We start from the raw sequence: 23,684 nt of genomic DNA, 5'->3' as shown, positions 1-23,684 counted from the left end.
AACGCTGAGAGTGGCCCGCCGAGCCCATATCCTGCCGATCTCATGGTCGGACCACGCGCCGATCCTGTTAACACTAGATCTAGCGGCCCCTGTAATTAGACCCTACAATTGGAAACTTAACACCTTTCTCCTACAACATTCCCCCTCACAGGCGGAAATGGCCTCAACCCTGAAACTCTACTTCACTGAGAACGCGACCCCGGACGTTACTCTCCCCACTTTGTGGGAGGCCCATAAGGCGGTCATCCGCGGAAAGTGCATGGCTCTTTCTTCTGCTTTAAAGAGGGATGCAGGGGCCGCTAAACTGCGGACGGAAAGGGAACTGGGGCAGTTAGAAAGGGATATGCAGGCTTCTCCTTCGCTACGACTTCTCCGGAAGATCACTAGGCTTCGCATGGTGCTTAAGGACCTCGCGCTTCGCCGGGTAGAAAAGGCCATTCTGCGGGTTAAGCAGCTATATTACGACAGGGGCAACAAGGCGCACTCTCTTTTGGCAAGGAAACTTAACGATAAAACCCTCCTATCCACTCCACATCAGATTAAAACTAAAAACAACACCGTAGTCTCTCACCCCAAGGAGATAGCAGACACATTTGCGAAATTTTATGCGGAGTTATACAACAGTGACGACATACCCAGTGCTCCCTTGTCGGAGGAGCTCTCCCAGCGCATGCGCCAATACTTGACGGACAGTGGGATCCCCCGTATCCGAGACCTGGATCTGGCCTCCCTGAATATGCCCATCACGGAGGAGGAAATAGAGCTGACCGTCAAGTCGCTACCGGCTCATAAATCCCCGGGCCCGGACGGTTTACCCTACGAATACTACAAAACGTTTCTGCCCCTTCTGCTTCCTTACTTGAGCAGACTGTTTAATGCGTTTCTCTTAAACACCCCGGTCCCTTCCGATATGCAACGCTCCTTCATCACCCTGATACCCAAGCCCGATAAGGACCCCATTCTCTGTGCCAATTATAGGCCCATTGCACTCCTAAATACAGATCTAAAGATCTTTACGAAGCTCCTCTCCCTCCGGCTCAATAGGGTTCTCCCCTCCCTCATCCATAAAGATCAGGTGGGATTTGTCCCTCTTCGCCAAGCCGGCGACAATACCAGAAGGGTCATAGATTTAGTCGACGTGGCGAATAGGGGGGGCACCCCGTCTTTGCTTCTGAGTTTAGATGCGGAAAAGGCATTTGATAGACTGGGGTGGCCCTTCCTGTTCGCTACGTTGCAGCACATGGGGATGAGGGGACCGTTTCTGCGGGCCATACGACACCTTTATTCCAACCCGTCCTCCCAGGTTAAAACCCCCTTCGCCACATCCTCGGCGTTCTCGGTATCCAATGGCACGCGCCAGGGCTGCCCCCTATCGCCTTTACTATTTGCTATCTGTGTGGAACCCCTGGCGGCGTCCATTCGGCGGAACCCGGATATCAGGGGCGTCCCGGTTCGGGACAGGGAATTTAAGGTGTCCCTGTTCGCGGACGATGTCATTCTCACCCTGACCCAGCCCAGAATATCCCTGCCTAACCTACATAGGGAGTTGGACCGCTACAGCGCCCTATCGGGCTATAAAATTAATGCATCCAAATCGGAAGCCCTACCGGTAAATATCCCGCCCCAGGAAGTTGAACATCTCCGAACCACCTTTCCGTACCACTGGAAAACCGATTCCCTGAAATACTTGGGGGTTCATATAACCCCGACCTTTGAATCTCTGTATCAGGCAAACTTCCCGCCCCTATATGGTGTTATTAGGCAATTACTTTCCCAATGGCGGAAGCACCAGATCTCCCTCTTTGGTAGGATAGCTTCGGTGAAAATGACGATTCTCCCGAAGCTCCTCTACCTTTTCCAGACCCTTCCTATCCCAGTACCATATCACCACCTGAGAAAATTACAGGCGGACCTGCTTGATTTTACGTGGAATTACAAGCGTCATAGAATCCCCCGCTCGGTCATGACAGCCTCTCGCTCGGCCGGGGGACTGGCGTTTCCGGATCTTGTAAAGTACTTCCAGGCAGCTCAGCTCCGGGCAGTGACCTCTTGGTTCACCCAGAGGTCGTACAACAGGTGGACGGAAATTGAGAAGCTCTGGATGGCTCCAGTGCATCCTAATAGTATGCTATGGAGCGCCCCAGCGTTGACTCCCCGGACCCAGCTGCTAGGATCTATGTCCCATCTACAGGGCCTATGGCGCAAGCTTACTAAGATCTATGTCTTGTCCTCGGACAAATCGCTCCTGACGTCCTTCCTGTACCACCCTAAGATGCCAGACAGTCTGACGTATGCGATGTCCCACCCCTGGTCGTCCCGAAACCTCTTCCATCTGGGGACCTTAGTGGACCCCAGATCACGGAGAATGTTGTCTTATGCTGATCTTCAGTCCAAATTTGACCTCCCGAGACAGAGCTTCTACAGCTATCTGCAGATACGGCACTTTGCCCAGACCATATCCTCTGACTTGCGATTCTCCCCTCCCTCCGCTTTTGAGACCATAATCCTAGAGGGCATGGCCCAAAGAGGATTGATATCAGCTATATATAAAATCCTTAATGCACCCCCGTTAACTTCGGCATGCAGACATGCTTACATGCTCAAGTGGGAGGAACAGCTGGGGGAGGAGCTAACGGATGAGCAATGGCAGACGATATGGTCCCAGGCCTCGAAAAGCTCTCTATGCACACTCTACAGGGAGAACGCGTACAAAATTTTGTTTTTCTGGTACATGACCCCAGACGTCCTTCACGCCATTTACCCTACTACCTCTGACAGATGCTGGAGGTGCTTGACCCACAAGGGCACGTTGTTCCACATTTTCTGGCAATGTCCCCTGGTGGTTCCCTTCTGGGAGGGGGTCCGGCGCCTTTTGTCGGATCTCTTGGACCGGCGGGTGGTCCTGGATCCTAAGACCTTCTTGTTGGGCATCCCTTTCCCTAAATTGACGAAGTCCCGCAAGACATTGTCACGACATATCCTGACAGCGGCGAGATGCCTAATAGCACTACATTGGAAAAGGGCACTGCCCCCCGCTCTCGGAGCACTCCATGCTAGAGTTCAGGACGTGGAGTTGATGGAGAGGATGACCGCCAGGATACGGGACAGGCTTGAGGCCCATGATGTGGTCTGGAGCCCATGGAACCTACGGGAGCTCCGGAGGTGAAAATGCCGCAGGGACCACACACGGTGACTATACCCCCTACCTTTCCTTACCCCTCCTTCCCCACGTTCCCCTATCCCTCCTTTTTCTTTTCTCTTCTCTTTATCTCCTTTGCTATTCTCTCTCTCATCCTCCTTACCCCTCTTACTTCCTATCCTTCTCGTCTCTCCTCTTGTTCTTCCTCTCTCTCTACTGCTTGGTACTCCTATATCTCTCTGCCAGTCTCTTTCACCCTTTTCCTCATGGCTGGTGTTCCTATGTGCCTTGCTGCTCCTCTAGCACACTACTTCGTAGATGCTGCTACTCATGAGAGGTTAATACTGTTGGTAGCTGTTTATGATCGGGTGAGGGGCTACCCTACTGGACCCTAAGGTGGGCAACACCACTTGTTGATTAACAGGGTCGGCCCGATTGTTCGCGGGGGGCCCCCCCGGGGCTGGCGGCAGCCGGCCCTGGGGGGCCTACTGGAACGGGCCACTGGTTGGGTGGTCCCTGCAGCCCTCTCTTCTCTGTTCTTACTGTTCTATGTTGTAGTAATGCATGACGTGTAATGCACTCTTTGAATATAAATAAATATATTATTTGACAAAAAAAAATAAAGAGGAACTTGAGTCATTTTTTCCAACTTTCCATCTATTAAATCTTCTGCTCTTGTTATTTTAACTTTGGATAGTAAAACATTTTTTTTTTCTGCCAGTAAATTCCTTATACAGCCCACTTCCTGTTTCTTGTCTGGTCATTGGCCTAGGCTTATGACATCATGCACAGCTCTCTCTTGTGAGAGTTTCTCAGTAAGAAAGGGGGGATGAGTCATAAGAGGGCCAATCAGAGCTGCAGGGCTGCAGAGCTGGAGGTGCGCCTCTGTGTAAATCCAGGAAGTGAACAGGCAGCAGCTTCAGCTGCCCACAGTTAAAATGGAGGCAGCCAGACTCAGTGGAGGGAGATTTCTGCAGCATATTTGTCAAGTACAGAATCACAGTATATATAAAAGAATATGCAAAGTGGTGGGAGGGAAGCTTAAGAATTGTAAAGATGTTTTATTACAAATTATGTGAGCAGACTGCGGTTCCTCTTTAAAACTGAACTCCGGGGATTTACCCCCCTTCATGACCGGGCCATTTTTTGTGATACGACACTTTAACTGACAATTGCGCGGTTGTGCGACGCTGTACCCAAATAAAATGTCCTTTTGTTCCCCACAAATAGAGCTTTCTTTTGGTGGTATTTAATCTCCTCTGCAGTTATTTTTTGTGCTAGAGAACAAATTTTGAAAAAAGAAAAAAAGATTAAAAAAAAATTTTTTTTTTTACTTTCTGCTAAAAAAACAACACTAAAAAATTAAAAATTAATTAAAAAATTAAATAAAAATAATTTCTTTCATCATAAAACTGAACTCCGGACACAAAATCTTTCTTTTAAATATATTTATCAAAAGCCACAAATGATATATTCCACTTTGTGCACACCAAATGTCTTTGCAAACCCAAATATTACTTTGTGAGAGTAGCACTGACATCATCATTGTGCTGTACATAGCCTGTACAAGAACAGAGCTGTGGGAGGGGCCCAGCAGGCTCTTCGCAGGAGGGGGAGGAGTCAAGACCAGTCACCCTGCACAAGGAAAGAGAGCAGCAGTGACCGGTCTTTATTACAGGAATTTCTGCACAGAGGTAAAGCTTCGCACTGGATTACGGCACAGATCTGGAAGAAATACACAAGGCACACCAAGATGCAAGGAAAAATACATGGGTCTCTTGTATTTAGACAAAATTTGCTAGGGTTCAGCTTTAATTGCTTGAAGACCAAATTATTACACTTTCTTCCATTCCAGGCCCTTTTTAAGTTTTCAGCGCTGTCACACTGCGAATGACAATTAGGCCCCTTTTCACACAGGCGATCTGATCAGGTCCACTTGTCAGTTTTTCCAGATGGACCTGATCGGATCCTCCAGTCTCCTCTATGGAGTGGCGGATGTCAGGTGACTCTCACCTCCATCCGATTCTGCCCGCCAAAAACATATGGTGGACCAGATAAGATGGCAGCGGATGGTAATGGACAGGTGGTCTGTTTCCATCCAATTGCCCCATAGAGAAGAGCGGGACTGTGTCCATGTCTGCTCTGTATAGCAAAGTTCAGTAACCGGAACGGAAAGTCAGCAAAGCCAGGATTCAGGGATCAATGCAGTGGAACAGCAAGCAGGATCTGGAGCCAGAAGGGATGTCACAAAGCAAGTCTTTAAACAGGAACACAGGAGATGTCTCTGTGATGTTGACCAAGGCAAAGGGAGAGATCTACTGGACTGGACGGCTTAAGTAGGCAGGACTGACGAGCAGGATATCATCAACAGGTGAGTCACTGTGGAGAGATAGGAGCTGGCAATTAGCCGACAGCTGAGCAGTCAGCTCAGAGAAGGAAGGACTGAGCCCAGCCCTGACACTGGATATCCTGAAGAAGTGATGGTCATAGTCGCGAAACATGTAGAGCAGAAGTGTTTTTAATCTACAAGTGGAAAAGTGAAACCCCAACTGAGAGGATATGCTAGTACGGATGTATTTTCAGTATTGTCACACAAGAAATTATTTCCAGTTCTTATATTAGGGGAACCTCATCAAGTCCCACGTTTATGTTTAACACTATATATGTATTGTGATATTGTGATATATGTACAATAATAATTTATTTTTTTATATATTTCATATATGTGCCTCCAAAGTAAATTTTTCCAAACATTGCAAATTCCATATCCTTCAGAAATGGAACATCTCCCAACTTCTCTCATAGGCAATCAAAATTAATAGTTGTTCCCGACTCAATGACCAAAAATTTCCCAATGGATATTAGTCAAAGAGAAATAGTACTTACATTTAAAAACATATAAATGTACAATGTAATGGAAAAGTTTCAAACCGACGCGATGGCCGCTATGTCCAGTGCATGACTACGTCACCCGCCGTGACTCCATTCTACGCGTTTCATCATCAATTACATAATCAGGGATGTGAATATGAAATGTTGGGTTTACATATTCTTTAACCATCTGTTTTTTATTTGTGAAGGACATGTAGAAGAAGTCCAGAGAACAAAGACATGCAGGTAGGTTAATTGGCTTCTGTCCAAAATTAGTCCTAGTATATGAATGGGGACCTTGGATTGTGGGCTCCTTGAGGGTAGGGACCGACGTGAGTGTGCAATGTACATGGATAGGGACAATTGTAGACACTCACTCATGTTGAACTGGATGGACTGGTGTCTTTATTCAACCTAACTATGAAACTATGAAACACGCCAAGTACATAAAGATAGCATCTTTGTCTCTTTAATAAGCACTCATATGAACAAAGTATAGATAAAAACTGTACAAATTGACATGTATACAATTGTTGGCTAAACAGTAATGTATAAAAGCTGAAAAGTACAATCCGAAAAACGTATTACATGAAGCTACCAGGACATTGACAGCATGAAATAAATATACAACTATCTTGTGATTTTGAAACATAAAAAAAGAGTGGTAAATTTAAAATTAAGAATAGATGGAAAAGAAATGGAGAGAGAAAGAAAGGGAAAGAGAGGGAAGGAAATGATTTAGCTCACAAACAAAGGCATACTCAACCTAACTAGGCAAAAGGAGAGGTCTTTAAGTGAGGTAGCCTTTGAATTTAAATGTTTCAATAAAGACCAATCAAGAAATCCACATTTTGAAACTTCTCATATTTTCCCTCTTTTGAGCAAATATAATTTAATTCACAAAATGTCACTCAATGTCTTGAAGCACAGCGCCAAGGTAGGAATTAATAGCAAGTCCCAGTGTTGTGGAAAAAATGTGTCTGGCAGCTATCAGGAAATCTCAGAAAAGTTTTTTTTTCACAATTGTCATTGTGCCTGCAATCTTGGCCTCCATTACATGGCCATTATCAAAGCCTGATGAAGGAGCATACATGCTCCGAAGCGACGCCTATCCCAGCCTGTCTCCTGATGACACAGACTCCCCCCGAAGATCTGACCAAGGGCCCTACAGTGACCAGCGCTACCTCGACCATCCTGACCATCCTGAAGAATTTCATGGAATGGACTAAGCCACTAACCATCGGCCAAAAAGTCAGATGCTGTGGACCCTGTACTACAGTCCCATGAGTCGTGCCTATGGACATACGGATGAAACATTGTATCTAAGATGTGCCTTTACACCACTAATCTAATGTGAGTGTTTTTAAACAGTTTTTAATAAATCTGAGTAACTTTATTGCTACCCTTAGAGGGCGCCGTCTCTTTCTCTATTTCCTGCAATCGTGGCCAACAGTGCCACTTGTGGGGTATTCCAGTACTTCACATGAAAATGTTCATTATAGATGCTAAAAATCCCACAATTGTTTGATGGTCTCCACCAAACATGAATGTAAGTGCATTTTGTGTTGGATGCAACACCAGCAGATATTAGGGGAGGTAAGGAATGGAGATGAGCTGAAAAAAAAAAAAAAAATCATGGGGCAACCTTGTACCACCTTGTTAAGGTTTTATAATTGCACTCTTGTGCTTTACAAGAGTGAGTAAGGAAGAACGCTTTCTGTCATTCCTTTATAAAGAAATGTGTATCACAATCTGTCTCGCATTAAGTTTGAAAAGACAATGGGGTGGCAGAGTTACTAGAGTAAAGTTTATATTTTGTAGAAATAGTGTGTGAAGGCCGTGAAGGACCACTGAGTACAAAGTTGTCCAAAAGCCATGACTTGGCGATGCAAGTTTCAGCCTTGAGGGAAGGATCTATAGAGGCTTAACAATTGTCAATGTAGAAACCAAGTAGAGCTCCTACTTAGAGCATGCTAGTTCATAGATAGTATCTTTGAAGGACACCGAACACTGGACCCTATGTATGAATGTCACTCACAATGTAAATTTCTAATCCACTAAAGCACTCTTGAGATATCTTCAGGAAAACTCATGTGTTTGCATAAACAGAGTCTTCTTCGTAAGAAAAAGGCTTCTCATCAAAATTCATATAAAGTTTGTCGGGTTCAGTTCTGTACCTCATTTCCTAAGAAAATAAAAAGAACACAAATATGAATATAACATTTACAAAATTTAAAGCAAATTTTGGTTGGGATGGATGGTGCCTCCTCCCGTACAATAATAAGCCTTTTATCCTTAGTGCTATTTGATTCCCACTGTCTACATTGCTGCCTTATGATCCCCACTTTCTACCTCAAATATTTATGAAGGTAATATAAGCCAAGGACTGTTAAGGAAGGAAACCAGTAGTGGATTTAAAGTGGTTGTAAACCCTTACAAACCACTTTGACCTACAGGTAAGCCTAGATTAAGGCTTACCTGTAGGTCCAAGAAATATAGTATAGGTTTAGGAGATATTTACCCGAAGACAGCCACCGCTGTCTACGGCGCATGCGGCGTAGACAGCGGCGTGCAGGCACACTGGGCAGGCCGCAGATCGTGGCGATATGCCGCGAGTGTCGGCTCCCATACGCATGCGCGGGAGTGACGTCATCGCTGCTCCGGCGAATCACAGCACCGGAGCAGCGAGACCCACCAAGAAGATGGACGCTTGGAACTACAGGGGACAGCGGTGACTTCGCTGGCTCCTGTGTCAGGTAAGTGACACATAATGGGCTACTATGCGATGCATAGTAGTCCATTATGCTTTACCTTTGCAGGGAATGAAAGAGGAAGTAAACCCATCAGGGTTTACTTCCTCTTTAATAACAGAGTGACCACCTTATTCGGTTAACTGGTCATCTTTATTTGGTAAGTCTGTTTCTACTGGGGTTGTATCTGTGCATAAACATATTTTTTGTTGTTTTCCTTGGACGTGAAACACTTGGAGAAGAGACTACGCCATGGAATGATTATTACAATTTAATGGATTGTATTAAATATACATTTGCACTTACGTATTTCATTTTGAAGTTTTACGCATAATATTTTACTAATTATTGTATTTTCATGTATTTATTCCTTTTATTTTTATATTTGTTTGCACTGAAGTAATTCAATCTGCTTCTTAAAAATAAAATGTAAAACAATATGCCTAGAAGACATTTATAAATGCAATGATTTTTTTTTTCTTTTACATTAATTACATAAACTTCACCTCATTAGATTCGATGGCAAATGCAATGTTTCCATAGAAGGGGTCTGGTTGGTGGTCATACTGGTTGTTTGTAGAAATGTGATTATCAGTTTTATTTTTTTTCGTCCTACGAGTTAAAAAAAAAAATTACAATTGGATGGTATGTGTAAATTGTAAAAACATTTGTTGTGTGTGGCATGGCAACATCGGCATATGTTCATTCATTCTAAAGAAGGCAAGAGGTCGATGGCTGGCGTGGAGTGAGAGAGATCCCGACTCTGTGGAGATGATATATTTGCTTTGGTTCCCTGGTGACCACCATTTTCCTTTATTTTGGTCACTCCCCTCTGCCACCCCTTTTTTTATTCTCTACTTCCCTCCCTTTTATTAGGTTTGAACAGTATAGTTATGTTGTTGTCTGATCCCCACTCATCTTTTCCACAGAAATCCAGTCGAGGACTCCCTGCACCCCTTTTGTTCCAGATGTAGGGCCTCAACTCTACAACTCTAGGGACTTTCACACCTTATTTCCTTAGTTTGTTCCTCCCTTTCCTCTCCTTGATCATTAGTTTCTTGTTTAATTCCAAAGCTGAACTCTATGAGATGGTCCTATTCAGTGGACAGATATTATTTTTTTGTAATATGCATATATAAAAACAGCACGTTTTCAGTATTACTCTTGAAAGCACCTGATCAACCAAATATTATCTATGCTATGTCTCTGTAATACGACAATACAGAATATTTCCCTATTTATGGATAATATTTTTTATTGTCTCTCAGTTTTCTGTAATCTCACTGACTGCTACAACTAAAGAATAAAAATAAATAAAACTTGAAAACAATTTTTATAACATTTCGTGGCCTTGGAGACCAATCTGGTCAACTTTGCTTAAAATTCTCTTTTTGTACACACGCTTCCTTACCTTCTATTGAAAAATGTGATAGGAAAAGACCTCTAAGCCCTTGTACACACGGTCGGACATTCCGACAATTAAAACCTAAGGATTTTTTCCGATGGATTTTGTCCGAAACTGGTGTTGCATACACACGGTCGGACAAAGTTGTCGGAAAATCCGACCGTTCGGAATGTGATGACGTTATTTAGTTACGACGGGACTACGTTCAGGCTAGTAGCCAATAGCTTTGGTCTAGGAATTTGATCTGAGCATGCGTGGCACTTTGTCTGATCGGAATTCTATACAAACAATCGGACAAAATCTGATGGGATCATGTTGTCGGAAATTTTTTTATATCCAGCTCTCAAACTTTGTTGGTCGGACATTCCGACGGAAAAAGTCAGATGAAGCCCACACACGGTCAGATTATCCGACAACATGGTCTGATCGGACATTTTCCGTCAGAAGGGCTAACAGAGATGTAGCTGGATATGATGTCTGTTAGCCCCTGTACACACGCTCGGAAATTTCGACAACCAAATCCGTCGGATTTTGCCTGTCGGATTTTGTCCGTCGGATCTTGTCCAAAACTGTTGCATACACACGGTCGGACAAAGTTGGCGAAAAATCCGATCTTGCAGAACGTGATGACGTAATTTCGTTACGATGGGACTACATTCAGGCTAGTAGCCAATAGCTTTGATGTAGGAATTTGATCTGAGCATGCGTGGCACTTGGTCCGATCAAAATTCTCTACACATGATCGGAGTATGTCCGATCGGCCCAGTTGGTCGGGAAATATTTCCAACATGTTGGAAAATTGGGTCCGACGAATAATCCGACGAAATCAGTCCGATGCATACCACACACAGTCCGATTATCCGACGACACGGTCCGATAGGACACATTTCGACGGATTCTCCGACCGTGTGTACAAGGGCTAAGAAGCAATCAAATTGCACAATAGCAGAATGTCGTGGGATGGATGTTCTCACCAATATTTGAAATTGATGATAGGGGATGTGAGATTGCGATGGCCATTTGACAGCTTTTAAAAGGCCTCATACCCAGCCAGTGTTCCAGGTCTGTTGCAATCACATCCACCATTACAGCCCTGATTAAGGGGGAGGCATTTCCCTAAAATGCATTGAATTTACCTGTTACTTATGAACTGTCAACTTCAAAAAAACTCAATACACCTTCAAGTGTGAGGAACTTTTATACTGAGTGCATCTCTATACCCATTCAAAAGTACTCTGTGGAGCATCTTTTCCTCTACTTTCAGAGAGGCAACAGCCCGAGACCTTCACAAGGTTCACCTAAGCCACACCTTCATTGGGTAAAAGCCCCCCTGAAGGAGTACCAATCCCACAGTGCTTCCATCTATGCCAGACCATCCAGCGCTGTCACCAACACATCAGATAACTTTCTATTGAAAGCATGGGTTGTATTAAAAATTCTCTGTCTATCCTCTTGACTTTGAAAGAATTTCATTAAATAGGTAAGATGTGCAACAAGATATGTACTTTTATTTCTATGACAATCTTTAACCTTTGACTAAACCAAGTAACATAACTAAATAAATATGTGATGTGTCTAAAAAGTTTGGTGAATGGTCAAATATCTCAATGGCTATCCAGAGACACGTTGAGAAGCGCCACCTAGCATGGAGTACATGTAACCATCAGGGTAAACCCGCTGTGGGCAATAGAAGGTAATCCATGTGAGAGATAGGGTCAGGGCAATGGAGCAACGAGTGAACATCAAGTTCTGCTAAAAATTTGGGAAAACGGTAATGGAGACACATTAAATGTTGGTGCAATGGAAGCCACGAGCACAAAATGTGTTTATTGTGAAAAACACAAAAAGATATTATACAAATATAAATAACTGTGACCGATCAGTAAATTGACACAATCCCCAAAATGATTAATCATTTGGGAAATAGCTATATACACAACTTCCCAAAAAGTCCAATCAAACAAATGAAGAAAAAGATTAGTGAATGAAAAAGAGTCCTCCAAATGTGCTTATATCTTTAGAAGTCTATTCCTCGTGACATCACATAACAAATGTGCACCCGGAAAGCGATGACCCGTTCCAAGAAAGAGATCCTCCACCTCTGCTCACACTGTCGCTTACCAGATTTTATGATCTCTTTTTAGGGAGATCTGCATAGGCATGTAATCCTTTCACAGGCAGGGGTTCACTTTAAGGATCTCAAGAGTGGCTCCCACTGGGACGTCACAGATGGCACTGAGGTATTCTAGGCAATGTTCCTCCCCCATGTGGAAAACAAGAATGCCTCCATAGTGTAATTCGTACACACAACAATTTATTTAAAATAAAGAATTGCACTTACATACACATTCTTTCTCGTAAACGCTCAAGATAAAATAAACAAGCCGGCCGGCTCATTTAAACGCTGCCCGTGTCTTCCGGGTCCAACGCAGTACGCGGTGACGTCAGCTGTGTAGGTGTGTTCTAACTGTAGGGGCATAGGACTGACTAGGGGAGGAGAGAGATTGGTGTTCATACTTAGTTTACACACACAGATCCCGGTTCTCGCTCTGTCATGAGTGATCCCGGGTGCCCAGCATCGGCTCTGGGGACACGCGTCTTAAAGAACCGACGTACAGCTAGGATGGCTCGCGCTGGGGAGCCAACCTGCAACTGCGGCGGCCGGTCGGGAACTGGTTAAATAATAATTTATTTGTTTTCTGATACCATTCACCAAACTTTGTAGACACACCTGTTTTTTGGCATCTTTAGCTCATATTTATAAAGTACCGTAACAAACACTATTACTTCAACACAAATGTTACTTTGAGGTAGCTTCTGATTGGTTACTGCGGTTTCTCTTGCCAAATAAAGGTGAATGCCCCAGTTATAACAATGGCTTACCTGCTACACAACAGGAGCTTCACTATAGCGGCAATCAACAAGAGGGCAGCAATTACAACTCCACCAGCAATCCCAGCAATCACAAAATACTTTGTCATATCCACTACAATAAAAGATATATCCACGGTTATTAGTAAAATAGGATTTCCATTTTATATATTCTACGGAATCCTAAAAACATAAATACTAGTCATTAAAGCAAAACTAAAGGCAGATTAAAAAAGCAAAGCAAAAAAAAAACATGCATGTGTTCATGAAAAAGAAATCAGTAATGCCGCGTACACACAATCGGACTATCCGGCAGACTTTGCAGCTGAGGTCTGCCGGACTTTCAAGCAAACGGACTTGGCTACACACGATCACTCCAAAAGTCCGGCGGATTGGAACGTGATGACATAGAAAAAGGAAGTTCATAGCCAGTAGCCAATAGCTGCCCTAGCGTCGGTCTTAGTCCGCCGGAGTAGCACACAGACGAATGGATTGTCCGCTAAAAGCCGAGTCTGGTGGACAATTTTGAAGCAAGTCTTATTTCTTATTTCAGTTGGAGCACCACACACGATCAAATTGTCCGCCGGAACTCTGGTCCGCTGGATAGTCCGATTGTGTGTACGCGGCATAAGTGATTTTTTTTTTTTTTTTTTAAGCAACTGTTTAAACAATTGAGGAAGCTTAAAGTGGTTGTAAACCCTTACAAACCACTTTGACCTACAGGTAAGCCTAGATTAAGGCTTACCTGTAGGTCCAAGAAATATCTCCTAAACCTACAAGGTTTAGGAGATATTTGCCCGAAAACAGGCACCGCTGTCTACGGCGCATGCGCCGTAGACAGCGGCGCGCAGGCACACTGAGCGCAGCATTCTCAACGACGGAGCTGCCGTGCGTGTCGGCTCCCATGCGCATGCGCGGGAGTGACGTCATCGCGGCTTTGCCGAATGACAGCGGCGGAGCTGCGAGACCCCACCAAGAAGATGGATGCGGCGGACTACAGGGGACAGCGGCAACTTCACTGGCTCCTGTGTCAGGTAAGTGACACATAATGGACTACTATGCGATGAATAGTAGTCCATTATGCTTTGCCTTTGCAGGGAATGAAAGAGGAAGTAAACTCATCAGGGTTTACTTCCTCTTTAACAAATAATTCCTGTAATGTTTGTCATAAATATGTAATGGGCGCAGAACATTCAACCAGCAAGGGAATAAATAAAAGGGAAACTTCTGCATTAGAGAAGATGTTCTTTTGTACTTCTGTATCGGGGCTGTTACTTGGTGGACTTCAAATGGAACAAAAACAGGCAACAGCACATTTTACTTACGTGGAACGATGATATTGATGGTTTGCTTAATGGCCCCAAGATTATTGTGAGCCAAGCAGTGATATTTATCTGCCTCGCTGGCTGTTATATTGCTCAGATAGAGCATAAGTTCACTCCCATTGTCCTTGTTGAGCACGTTCCTCTCTCCCTTCATCCAGGTCACCTGAGCTCCTGGGTTACTGTCCACCAAACATTTCAGAACCAGTGAGCTTCCTTCTTGTACTTTAATTTCCTGATTTGTGGTGTGGCTGGCGATGGTGTGATTTTGCATTTCTGTACAACAGACAAAAAAAAAAATGACTAAAAGGGGCGCTGACATGTCTCTGAACCCCTCTCCATCACACTGAAAGTTACATCTCCAGTAATTGCCCCAATGCTCCTTCATCCCTCACTGCCGACACCAGACTACCAGGTATCGGCTAGTATTAGAGACTACAGGAAGGGGTGATGTCATTGACCTCATCATAAGACAGTGCTTGAGGCCATCAATTGGACGCTAGACCTGAACACATGGCAGGCAGTCACTTGCTCCCCCCCATACCTGGAAGCACCGGGTATTTTGTAAGCATTAAGTTATATGAATATGTGAGAAATGAATTGCTGAAGATGCAAGTACCAGCGATCACCATAATGGGTAAACTGCCAGTGCATTTTTAAAGAAATTTCCTAACAAGAAAAAAAAGTCTAAAAGTTTTTTCCCCCAGGAGACCCTGCTCTGACTCCTTCACATGTGTAAATTGCAGCTTAAGCTACTGAGTTCTGTGGACAACTGGAACTGACTTCTGTCTGCAGAAGATAACTAGACAGAAAATGAGAAAAAGATCTGAAAGCACCATATGCTAACTTCATGGAAGATACAAAATATTTATATGTAATATTTCTTGCTTATAATTAAAACGGATTTTCACCCAAAAGTGGAGCTTCCGTTTATTTGCCCCCCCCCCGTGTCACATTGTGTACCTTGCAGTGGGGAGGGGACAGGGATCTGTTTTTGACTTGTCCCTGTCCCCACTTCCGGGAAGAAAGGGTTGTGGCGCCATCCCCTGGAAGTTCGGCCTCCCTCCTTCTTCCGCCACTGGGTCAATTAGAAAGAGAGGCGCTCTTTGCGCATGCGCAATAGGGAACCGGCCGTGAGGCTTCATGGCCAATTTCCCTTAGTGGAGATGGAGGTGGCTGCACCCAACATCGCAGGCTTCCTGGACAGGTAAGTGTCCATATAGTAAAAGTTAGTAGCTACAGTATTTGTAGCTGCTGACTTTTAAATTTTTATTTGTAGCTGCTGGCTTTTATTTTTTTCCCCCGGGCTGGAACTTCTTTTTAAGTAACAGAAAAAAATATTAATGTAATTGTAAACCCTAAGCATAATTATATTGAATTTTGTCTGCTAAAGCATTGTGTATCATATACATAGAAATAAAATGTTGCATTTGTAATGGCCCATTGTTTAGTCCTCCAAATATTGAAGACAACTGTTCTTTTATAACAGGATGAGTTAAAAAGATATTATACTTATATGATATTGCACAGAGCAGCCCCAAACCTCCTCTTCTGGGGTCCCTTGCCTACGCTCCAGGCCCCTCCTCTTCTAAGTATGCACCATAGGAAGCCGCTTGCTTTTAGGGTACACCAGTAAACTTGCTCCCGAGCTGAGCTGTGTGCATCCAATGACACTCTCAGAGCATGGCTCAGCCCCACCCCCTGTCCTCTGCTCAAAGGTTTGATTGAGAGCAGCAGGAGTCAATGGCCTTCTGTGAGAAAAGGGAAGTTAAAGGGGTTGTAAAGGTACTTTTTTTTTTTAACAAACATGTTATACTTACCTCCACTGTGCAGCTTGTTTTGCATAGAGCGGCCCAGAATCTGGTTTTCTGGGGTCCCTCGGCGGCTGTTTCAGCTCCTCCCCACAAGAAATAACCACCTTCATGTGAGCTCTCTTGCATGGTGGTTAGTTCTTCCGGGCACGCTTCCGTGATACGGCCGGCTTCTATAGCCGCACACTGTATCACCCGGCCCTGCCAATTGCTGTGCCGCTTTCAATCCATCCACTCTAGCCATTCAACGGCCAGGCTGAGTGGTGAAGAGGACATCAGGGGCGAGTGCAGCAGGTATAAGGTAAGTAAAACGGGGGGCTGGGGCGGCCGGTATTGTCAGATGTTTTTTCACCTTAATGCATAGGATGCATTAAGGTGAAAAAACGCGAACCTTTACAACCCCTTTAGAGCAATGCTGCTGCAGAGGTACAGCACTGGATTGAGAGAGGGCTCAAGTAAGTATTTCAGGGGGCTCGGGGGAGCTGACATGGAAAGGTTTTTTTACCTTAATGCAGAGAATTTATTTAGAAAAAAAAAGAAAACCTTTTGCTTTTAGAACCACTTTTAATGTGATAAAATATATTAAATGTATAACAATACCTGGAGTCTCATTGGTAATAAAAATGGAAGGTAGATCTGTAATATAAACAGGAATAAAAGTAAGCCAATATACATTAGTACAAAACATATGGATTTGTGTGGATGAATCAACAACTAGCTACAGAACCACATCCCTTAAGAATTAGAAACCAGTTAGGAAGAGATTTATGGGACTTTTTAGGTGCGATTTTTCAATTAATAACCAAATCATTAAAAATTATATTATTTATAAAAAAATTGGATTAAAATATTTTTAACATAAAAACAAATACCAGCATGACTCGATATATACATATTGGAATTATGAGGAGAAAATCCCAACATGTTTCGCCCTCTGGGCTTCTGCAGGAGAGGTCTTATCTACTCAGGGTCATGATGCTCTAGCAAATAAAATACAAACATACAGTTCACATATTCAAAAACCATATTACAAAGATTTTTATAAATATTCACTAGTGTTGAACCAAGATGCTTACCCCACAATTACACACATATAGCTTGAGCTTCACATGTTTGATCTGATGCAATCGTGAGATGTTCTGTCTGATATGCTGTCATACCAGAACGGACCAAGTGTGACCACAGGAGATATACAGGGACCAAACTGCAAGTAATACAAACTAAAAACAGAACTAAAACTTAATTCCACCAAAGATTGTTAAAGAATCCATAATGAGGGATGCTACTGTCTTGTATATCTCCCTCCCTGCCAGCATGTGGCATCAACAGCCAGGTGTGGATGCTAGATGTCGGCATATCCTCTGACATTACCTGGGTCCTAGTGCACATCTGTGCACTGCCACTGGGACCCAGGTGATGTCAAAGGACATGCCATGGTGGACTAGCAGAACATGCACATGATATCACACGCCAGCCAGGTGGGAGACAGTACCGACGGTCATCTTCCTGGAGCCATGTGGGCAAGACTATATCTCACAGTAAACTGGTATGTGTATGGACTTGGGAGATAATATCCGTTGTTGACATTGATTTCTACATTTTGTCTTTGCTATATTGGCGAGTGTTAATTTAAATGGAGACCCTTAATGATTTTGAGTATAGGGTGGCAAGGCTGGTGCTTAACCCACTCGTTTTTATACTATGGCTCCTTTACTCTGTACATTAGTAGTGATCCATCTCCCCTTCTGGTGTTAACACAAAAAAATATATATATGATTTGCTCTTTTTGCTCAGTCTCCTGCAAAGTGATATACCCTTTGTGAGGACTCTATGTCCTTCCCGTGTAGTCATCCTCTGTAGTAAATATTGTAAGTGATGTTTAGAATCCCCCATTGTAGAATACTTTACAATTTTGGGGGGAATTCAGTTTTAGTGCTGTTTTTCTGGCTTGACAGCGCATCAGACAGGACATCACATGATTATATCACATCAAACATTTGAAGCTATATGTGTGTAATTGCGGGGTAAGCACACTGGACCTACACTATTGAATATTTATAAAAAATCTTTGTAATATGGTTTATGAATATGTGTACTGTATGTTTGTATTTTATTTGATAGAGCATCATGACCCTGAGCGGATAAAAAACCCCTGAAGAAGACCAGAGGGCGAAACATGTCAGGATTCCTCATCATAATACGACATATGACATCACAGACTGTATATTTCGAGTCATGATTGTATATGTTTTTTATTCTGAGAATATTTTAATCCAGTTTTCTAATAAATAGAATATTTCATGATTTGGTTATTAATAAATAAATAGCACCTAAAAAGTCCCACGAACCCCTTTCCTAACTTGTTTCTAATTCATGGTTTCATCAGATGGTCAGTGTTGTGTAACTTAATTATTATGTGGCTGCTATAGCACAATTTAAAGTGAATTTGTCACTAGACCAAAGGCATGCCTGCAAAGAAAAAGATTATTTTTTGCCACTCCCACATAGGTGAGAGTATTTAGCATCTGCCACTTCCAGAAGTGTCTGATGCCCGGTACTCCTCTACTTACTCTGGTTCCTTTCTCAAGCCCCTGGGTCTCTGTAGGATAAAATAGTGATTTAGGGAAGGAGCCAAAGAGCTTTAACCTGAAAGCGTTTTGGAAGATATTTAAGCCACATCGCTCTTGAAGAGAATGGAAATAGGCAACGTTGACATAGTACCTTTGGTTTGGAATTGTATAATAGTGATAGAGTCATTTTAAGCCTAGAATTAGCCTACAAGAAGTGGCGACCAGCAAAGGGCTTAACTGTCTAAAAGAATGTATATATTAAAACCTTTATTTTTTTTTAAATTACAGACAGCTAAAAATGTTTACGGATTAAATAACCTTGAACCATCAACTGCCAACTTCTACAGTTATTATAAAGCCAATGATGGTGTCACTCTCCTCTACTGGGCTTGTAATGTAGAATAAGAAAATACAGCGGAAATACAAATAGAATAGATAAATAAAAGATATTAGAATCATATCTATGGACTAGTAGAAGAGAAAGAGGGCCTCTAAAGTTGGTGAGTGATTCATCTGCAGTAATGTGCAGTTGTGGACCACAACGCAAGGTGGCTGTGGTATCGGGGGAGTAAAAGAGTTTTGATCTATTTATTCTTTGGTCTGACACTTATTGCTAACAGGGATTTAAACCGTATTCTACTATAGCTAAAGCTAAAAAAAAGTCTTGGCTTTAGACATACTGTAATGGGGAGGTGACAAGTTGTAAAATGTACATTTTAGCTGCTGGTGTGAATTTTTCTAATATTTTCCAACCCCAAGTTCATGTTTTATACTCACACTGAACAGATAATGTGATTTCATTTTGGGTATAATTCTTCAACGATGAGAAGGTCATCTGACAAGTCAGTGAAGTTTGATGGTGACTCCGACTCGGTACAAATGTCAGGTTTTCTGATTTAGTCCATATTCCCGTCTGATTATGCCATGTAATTATTGCATTGGGGCAGCCTCTTGGAGCAGTACATGTTATCGTTACCTTTTCACCTTCAGTCAATATTCCAGGGTCTGAGATTACAGGTTTTTCAATGAAATCTACAAGAAAAGCCACCCCAAAAATATTTAATAGATTTTTAAAGAAAACACATAACAAAAATGTGGGCGATATTGTAAACATTTAACCACTTGGTGCCCATGCTGTAACCGAAAGACGGCTACAGAGTGGGCTTAAAATAACAGGAGGGCGTACATGGATGTCCTCCCATGCTCCCGCTGCCCGTGCGCCCCCTTCAATGCGTGGGCAGTGTGCTCTGTGATCGCTGATTCCTTGGGACTCGGCTGATCACGAGTAAAGGGCTGATCACGGACCTTTCCCATGTGATCAGCTGTGAGCCAATGAAAGCTGATCACATAATGTAAACAGAACCCAGTAATCTTTTTCTTTTTTCATCTCGCTGACAGTGTGAGAAGAAAAGAATAAAGGCGATTACAGGCTTCTGTAAAAGAGACATCGGTCCCACAGAGTGACCACCAGTGCTGCTAACCAGTGTCCACTAGTGGTTCTAACCACTGCCCACCAGTGTCACCTATCAGTGCCCACCAGTGCCACATATTAGTGCCCATTAGTGCTGTCAAACAGTGCTCATCTGTGCCTCATCATCAGTGCCATCTATCAGTGCTGCACATCAATGCCACCAACCAGCGCCTATCAGTGCCACCTATCAGTACCTCCTCTCAGTGCCCCTATTAGTGTTCATCAGTGACAGCTATCAGTGCAGCCTCATCAGTGCCTCCTGATCAGTGCTCACCAGTGACACCTATCAGTGCCCATCAGTGCCATCTATCAGAGCCCACCAGTGCCAAATGTTAGAACATGTGTTTTTCTTATTGGTGTCTTCACACCTATCAATTTATGAGTTCAATACTCCATTGGCCTTGTCACAGTGGTTCACAGCAAAGGGAAAAAAATCTTGAGAAACGCACTGCAGTCTACAAAGACGAGAGTCAGAAAAGAGGTATTTTAGGATGAAATTACATGCAGCCTGTTCGTTTTTTTCATTACACATAAGCAAGTAGTGAATTCCAAGTAGAGCAATGAAACCTTTTCTCTGAGTTCTTAAATACTCACGATTTACTTTTGGCATTACAGAAACTACAACAGCATTGCACAGCAAGCATAGACTTTTTACAATACAGGCATACCCCACTTTTAAGTACACAATGGGGTTTATTTACTAAAGCTGGGAAATGCTAAATCAGGCTCACTTCTGTATAGAGTTTCTAACCCCAACTTGTTCAATTAAGCTTTGATAATAAAACCTGAAAGCTCATTGGATTCTATGCAGAAGTGAGCCTGTAATGATAGTTCTTCAAATTGCAATTAATGAGGAACAAAAACGTTTGTGGATCCTCAACCATCACACCTACACGATTAATCCAAAAGAATGTGTAAGGCCCCTTACACACATGGTGGGCTTTGTTGGAGTCCACCTATTCAGCAGGGAATCTGTCCACTGAACAGGCAGAGCGAACATGCGTTTGCAGCGCAACCCAAGACACAGCCTGCTCTTCTCTATGGGCGGTCAGGAGTAATTAGACTGGCTGTCCATTTACACCCGACTGCTATCGAATCCAACCCAAACAGATGGATGGGGAAGGGATCTCCATCTTCTATTTTTAGCAGACAGGATGCAAACATGTCAGTTGACACTCCATAGAGGAGACGGAAGGGTCTGATCCGGTCAGCCTGAAAAACAAACAGGCGGACCAAATCGTTTTGCCCATGTGAAAGGTCCCGAAGATTGTTGTACTCAAATGTTTCTGGTAATGAACACTGTTATTTTTACAGCATGCAAAGACATTTTAGACAATTTTCCACTTCCAACCTTCCAAGCCAGCTCCATAAAGACATGATTTGATGAATTTGATGTGGGGGAACTCGAGTGTCCTGCACAAAGGCCTGACCTCAACTCTACTGAACACCTTTGAGATTAAATAGAAAGGCAATTATAAGCCAGATCTTCTCATTCAACATCAGGACCTGACCTCTCAAATGCTCTTTTGGCTAAATGAACACTAATTTCCACAAACACACTCCAAAATCTTGTGGAAAGCCTTCCCAGAAGAATAAAGGGTGTTATAGCTGCAAAGGTTGGAAAGAAATGGAATGTTCAGCAAGCTGTGATGGTCAATACTTATTACATATTTGCACTTCCTCCTAAATCCAATTCTCTGATATTTTATACTTGGATTCCAGTTATATTTTACCCATCTTCAGAAAGTATTGGTTATGCCGCGTACACACGATCGAATTGTCCGGCGTACTTAGTCCGGCAAACAATCCGGCAGATAGTCCGGCAGACTTTCTACCAAACGGACTTGGCCACACACGGACACACAGAAAGTCTGGCGATTGCTAGCGCGATGACGTACAGCAGGTACGATGGAACTAGAAAAAGGAAGTTCAATAGCCAGTAGCCAATAGCTTTCTTTTCGTACTTGCTTCTGAGCATGCGTCATTCTTAGCCCTTGTACACACGATTGGAGATTCCAACGGAATGTGTCTGATTGGAGCGTTTTGTCGGATATTCCAACTGTGTGTGGTCTGCATCGGACTGTTTCCGTTGGAATATCCGTCAGACCAAATTTTCCAACTTGCCGGAAATATTTTCTGACAAAATGCACCGATCGGACATACTCCGATCATGTGTAGAGAATTCCGATCCGACAAAGTGCCATGCATGCTCAGATCAAATTCCTACACCAAAGCTATTGCCTACTAGCCTGAACGTAGTTCCGTCGTAACGAAATAACGTCATCACGTTCTGAACGATCGGATTTTCCGACAACTTCGTCCGACCGTGTGTATACAACAGTTTTGGACAAAATACGTCGGACAAAATCCGACGGATTTGGTTGTCGGAATCTCCGACTGTGTGTACAAGGGCTTAGTCCGCCGGACTAGCATACTCACGATTGTATTGTCCGCTGAAACCCAAGTCCGGCGGAAAGATTGGGCTGCAAAACTACTTTCTAAGTCCGCCAGACTTTACGCTGAAAAAGTCAGCTGAAGCCCACACACACGATCGGATTGTCCGGTGAAATGCGGTCCGGCGGACTAAGTACGCTGGACAATTTGATCAAGTGTACGCGGCATTACTCTACTTTTTTAGTCACTGGCCAAGCATAAGTATACAGCGCAGGAGTACAATCTTTCCTTACTGCATGCTTGACCCAAGTCAGTCACACAAAAAGTTTTGAAACCTGAGACTACCGGTCAACATGAATTTTCATAAGGAGTTCAGCAGTGACAGCCTCCCGGGTACCAGGTTACAGCTTGTTTCCATCTAATTACCTTTCAAGGTTCAAAAGAACCTACAAACTGGGATTCAATAGAACTCTCAATTTCTCTTCCCTAAAAAGTGGCGTGCCTTAGTGCAAAGCATGGTTCCTGCTGGATTTTAAATACAAATCATGCGTTCAAATGAATCTAATGCCGCGTACACACAATCGGAATTCCGGCCAGAAACAGGCCGATGAGAGCTTTTCATCGGAAAATGCGACCGTGTGTACGCTCCATCAGAATTTAGCTGTCCGAATTTCCGCCAGCCAAAAATTGATAGCATATTCTCGATTTCCAAGATGGAAAAACGTTCTATCGGTAATTCCGATCGTGTGTATGCAATTCCGACACGCCAAAAATTTAATGCATGCTCAGATTCAACTACGAGACAGAAGCTATTGGCTACTGGCTATTGAACTTCCTTTTGCTAGTCACATCGTACGTGTTGTACGTCACCGCGTTATAAATGATCGGAAATTTGATGTGACCGTGTGTAGGCAAGACAGCCCGAGCCAAATTCCGTCAGGAAAACCATCAGAGCTTTTTCCGAGGAGAATTCCGATCGTGTGTACGCGGCATTAGTGTGGTGTTTGTTTTTCAAAGCCTCCAATTTTATCTCGGTGCAGGAACATGTTAATGAGTAGACCATTAGAGGGAACTGTTGAC

General features: G+C 43.3%; 1 protein-coding gene across 1 annotated transcript in view; it reads right to left on the bottom strand.

The window, feature by feature from the left end:
• The window catches only part of LOC143933375 (uncharacterized), an 85,655-nt gene that overhangs the window by 49,829 nt on the left and 12,142 nt on the right, over window positions 1–23,684 (bottom strand). The window contains exons 5-9 of the mRNA XM_077456243.1: window positions 19,517–19,771; window positions 16,770–16,805; window positions 14,362–14,634; window positions 13,049–13,151; window positions 9,267–9,372 (exon numbers count right to left, since the gene is read on the bottom strand). Of these exons, the coding sequence (XP_077312369.1) occupies window positions 9,267–9,372; window positions 13,049–13,151; window positions 14,362–14,634; window positions 16,770–16,805; window positions 19,517–19,771 (773 nt within the window). The remainder of the gene's footprint in view (window positions 1–9,266; window positions 9,373–13,048; window positions 13,152–14,361; window positions 14,635–16,769; window positions 16,806–19,516; window positions 19,772–23,684) is intronic.

This window comes from Lithobates pipiens, unplaced genomic scaffold, assembly GCF_037356315.1.
Source record: "Lithobates pipiens isolate NorthernLeopardFrog02 unplaced genomic scaffold, aLitPip1_a1.2 Scaffold_27, whole genome shotgun sequence".
Lineage (NCBI taxonomy): Eukaryota > Metazoa > Chordata > Amphibia > Anura > Ranidae > Lithobates > Lithobates pipiens.
This window is presented reverse-complemented; position numbering and strand designations above follow the sequence as displayed.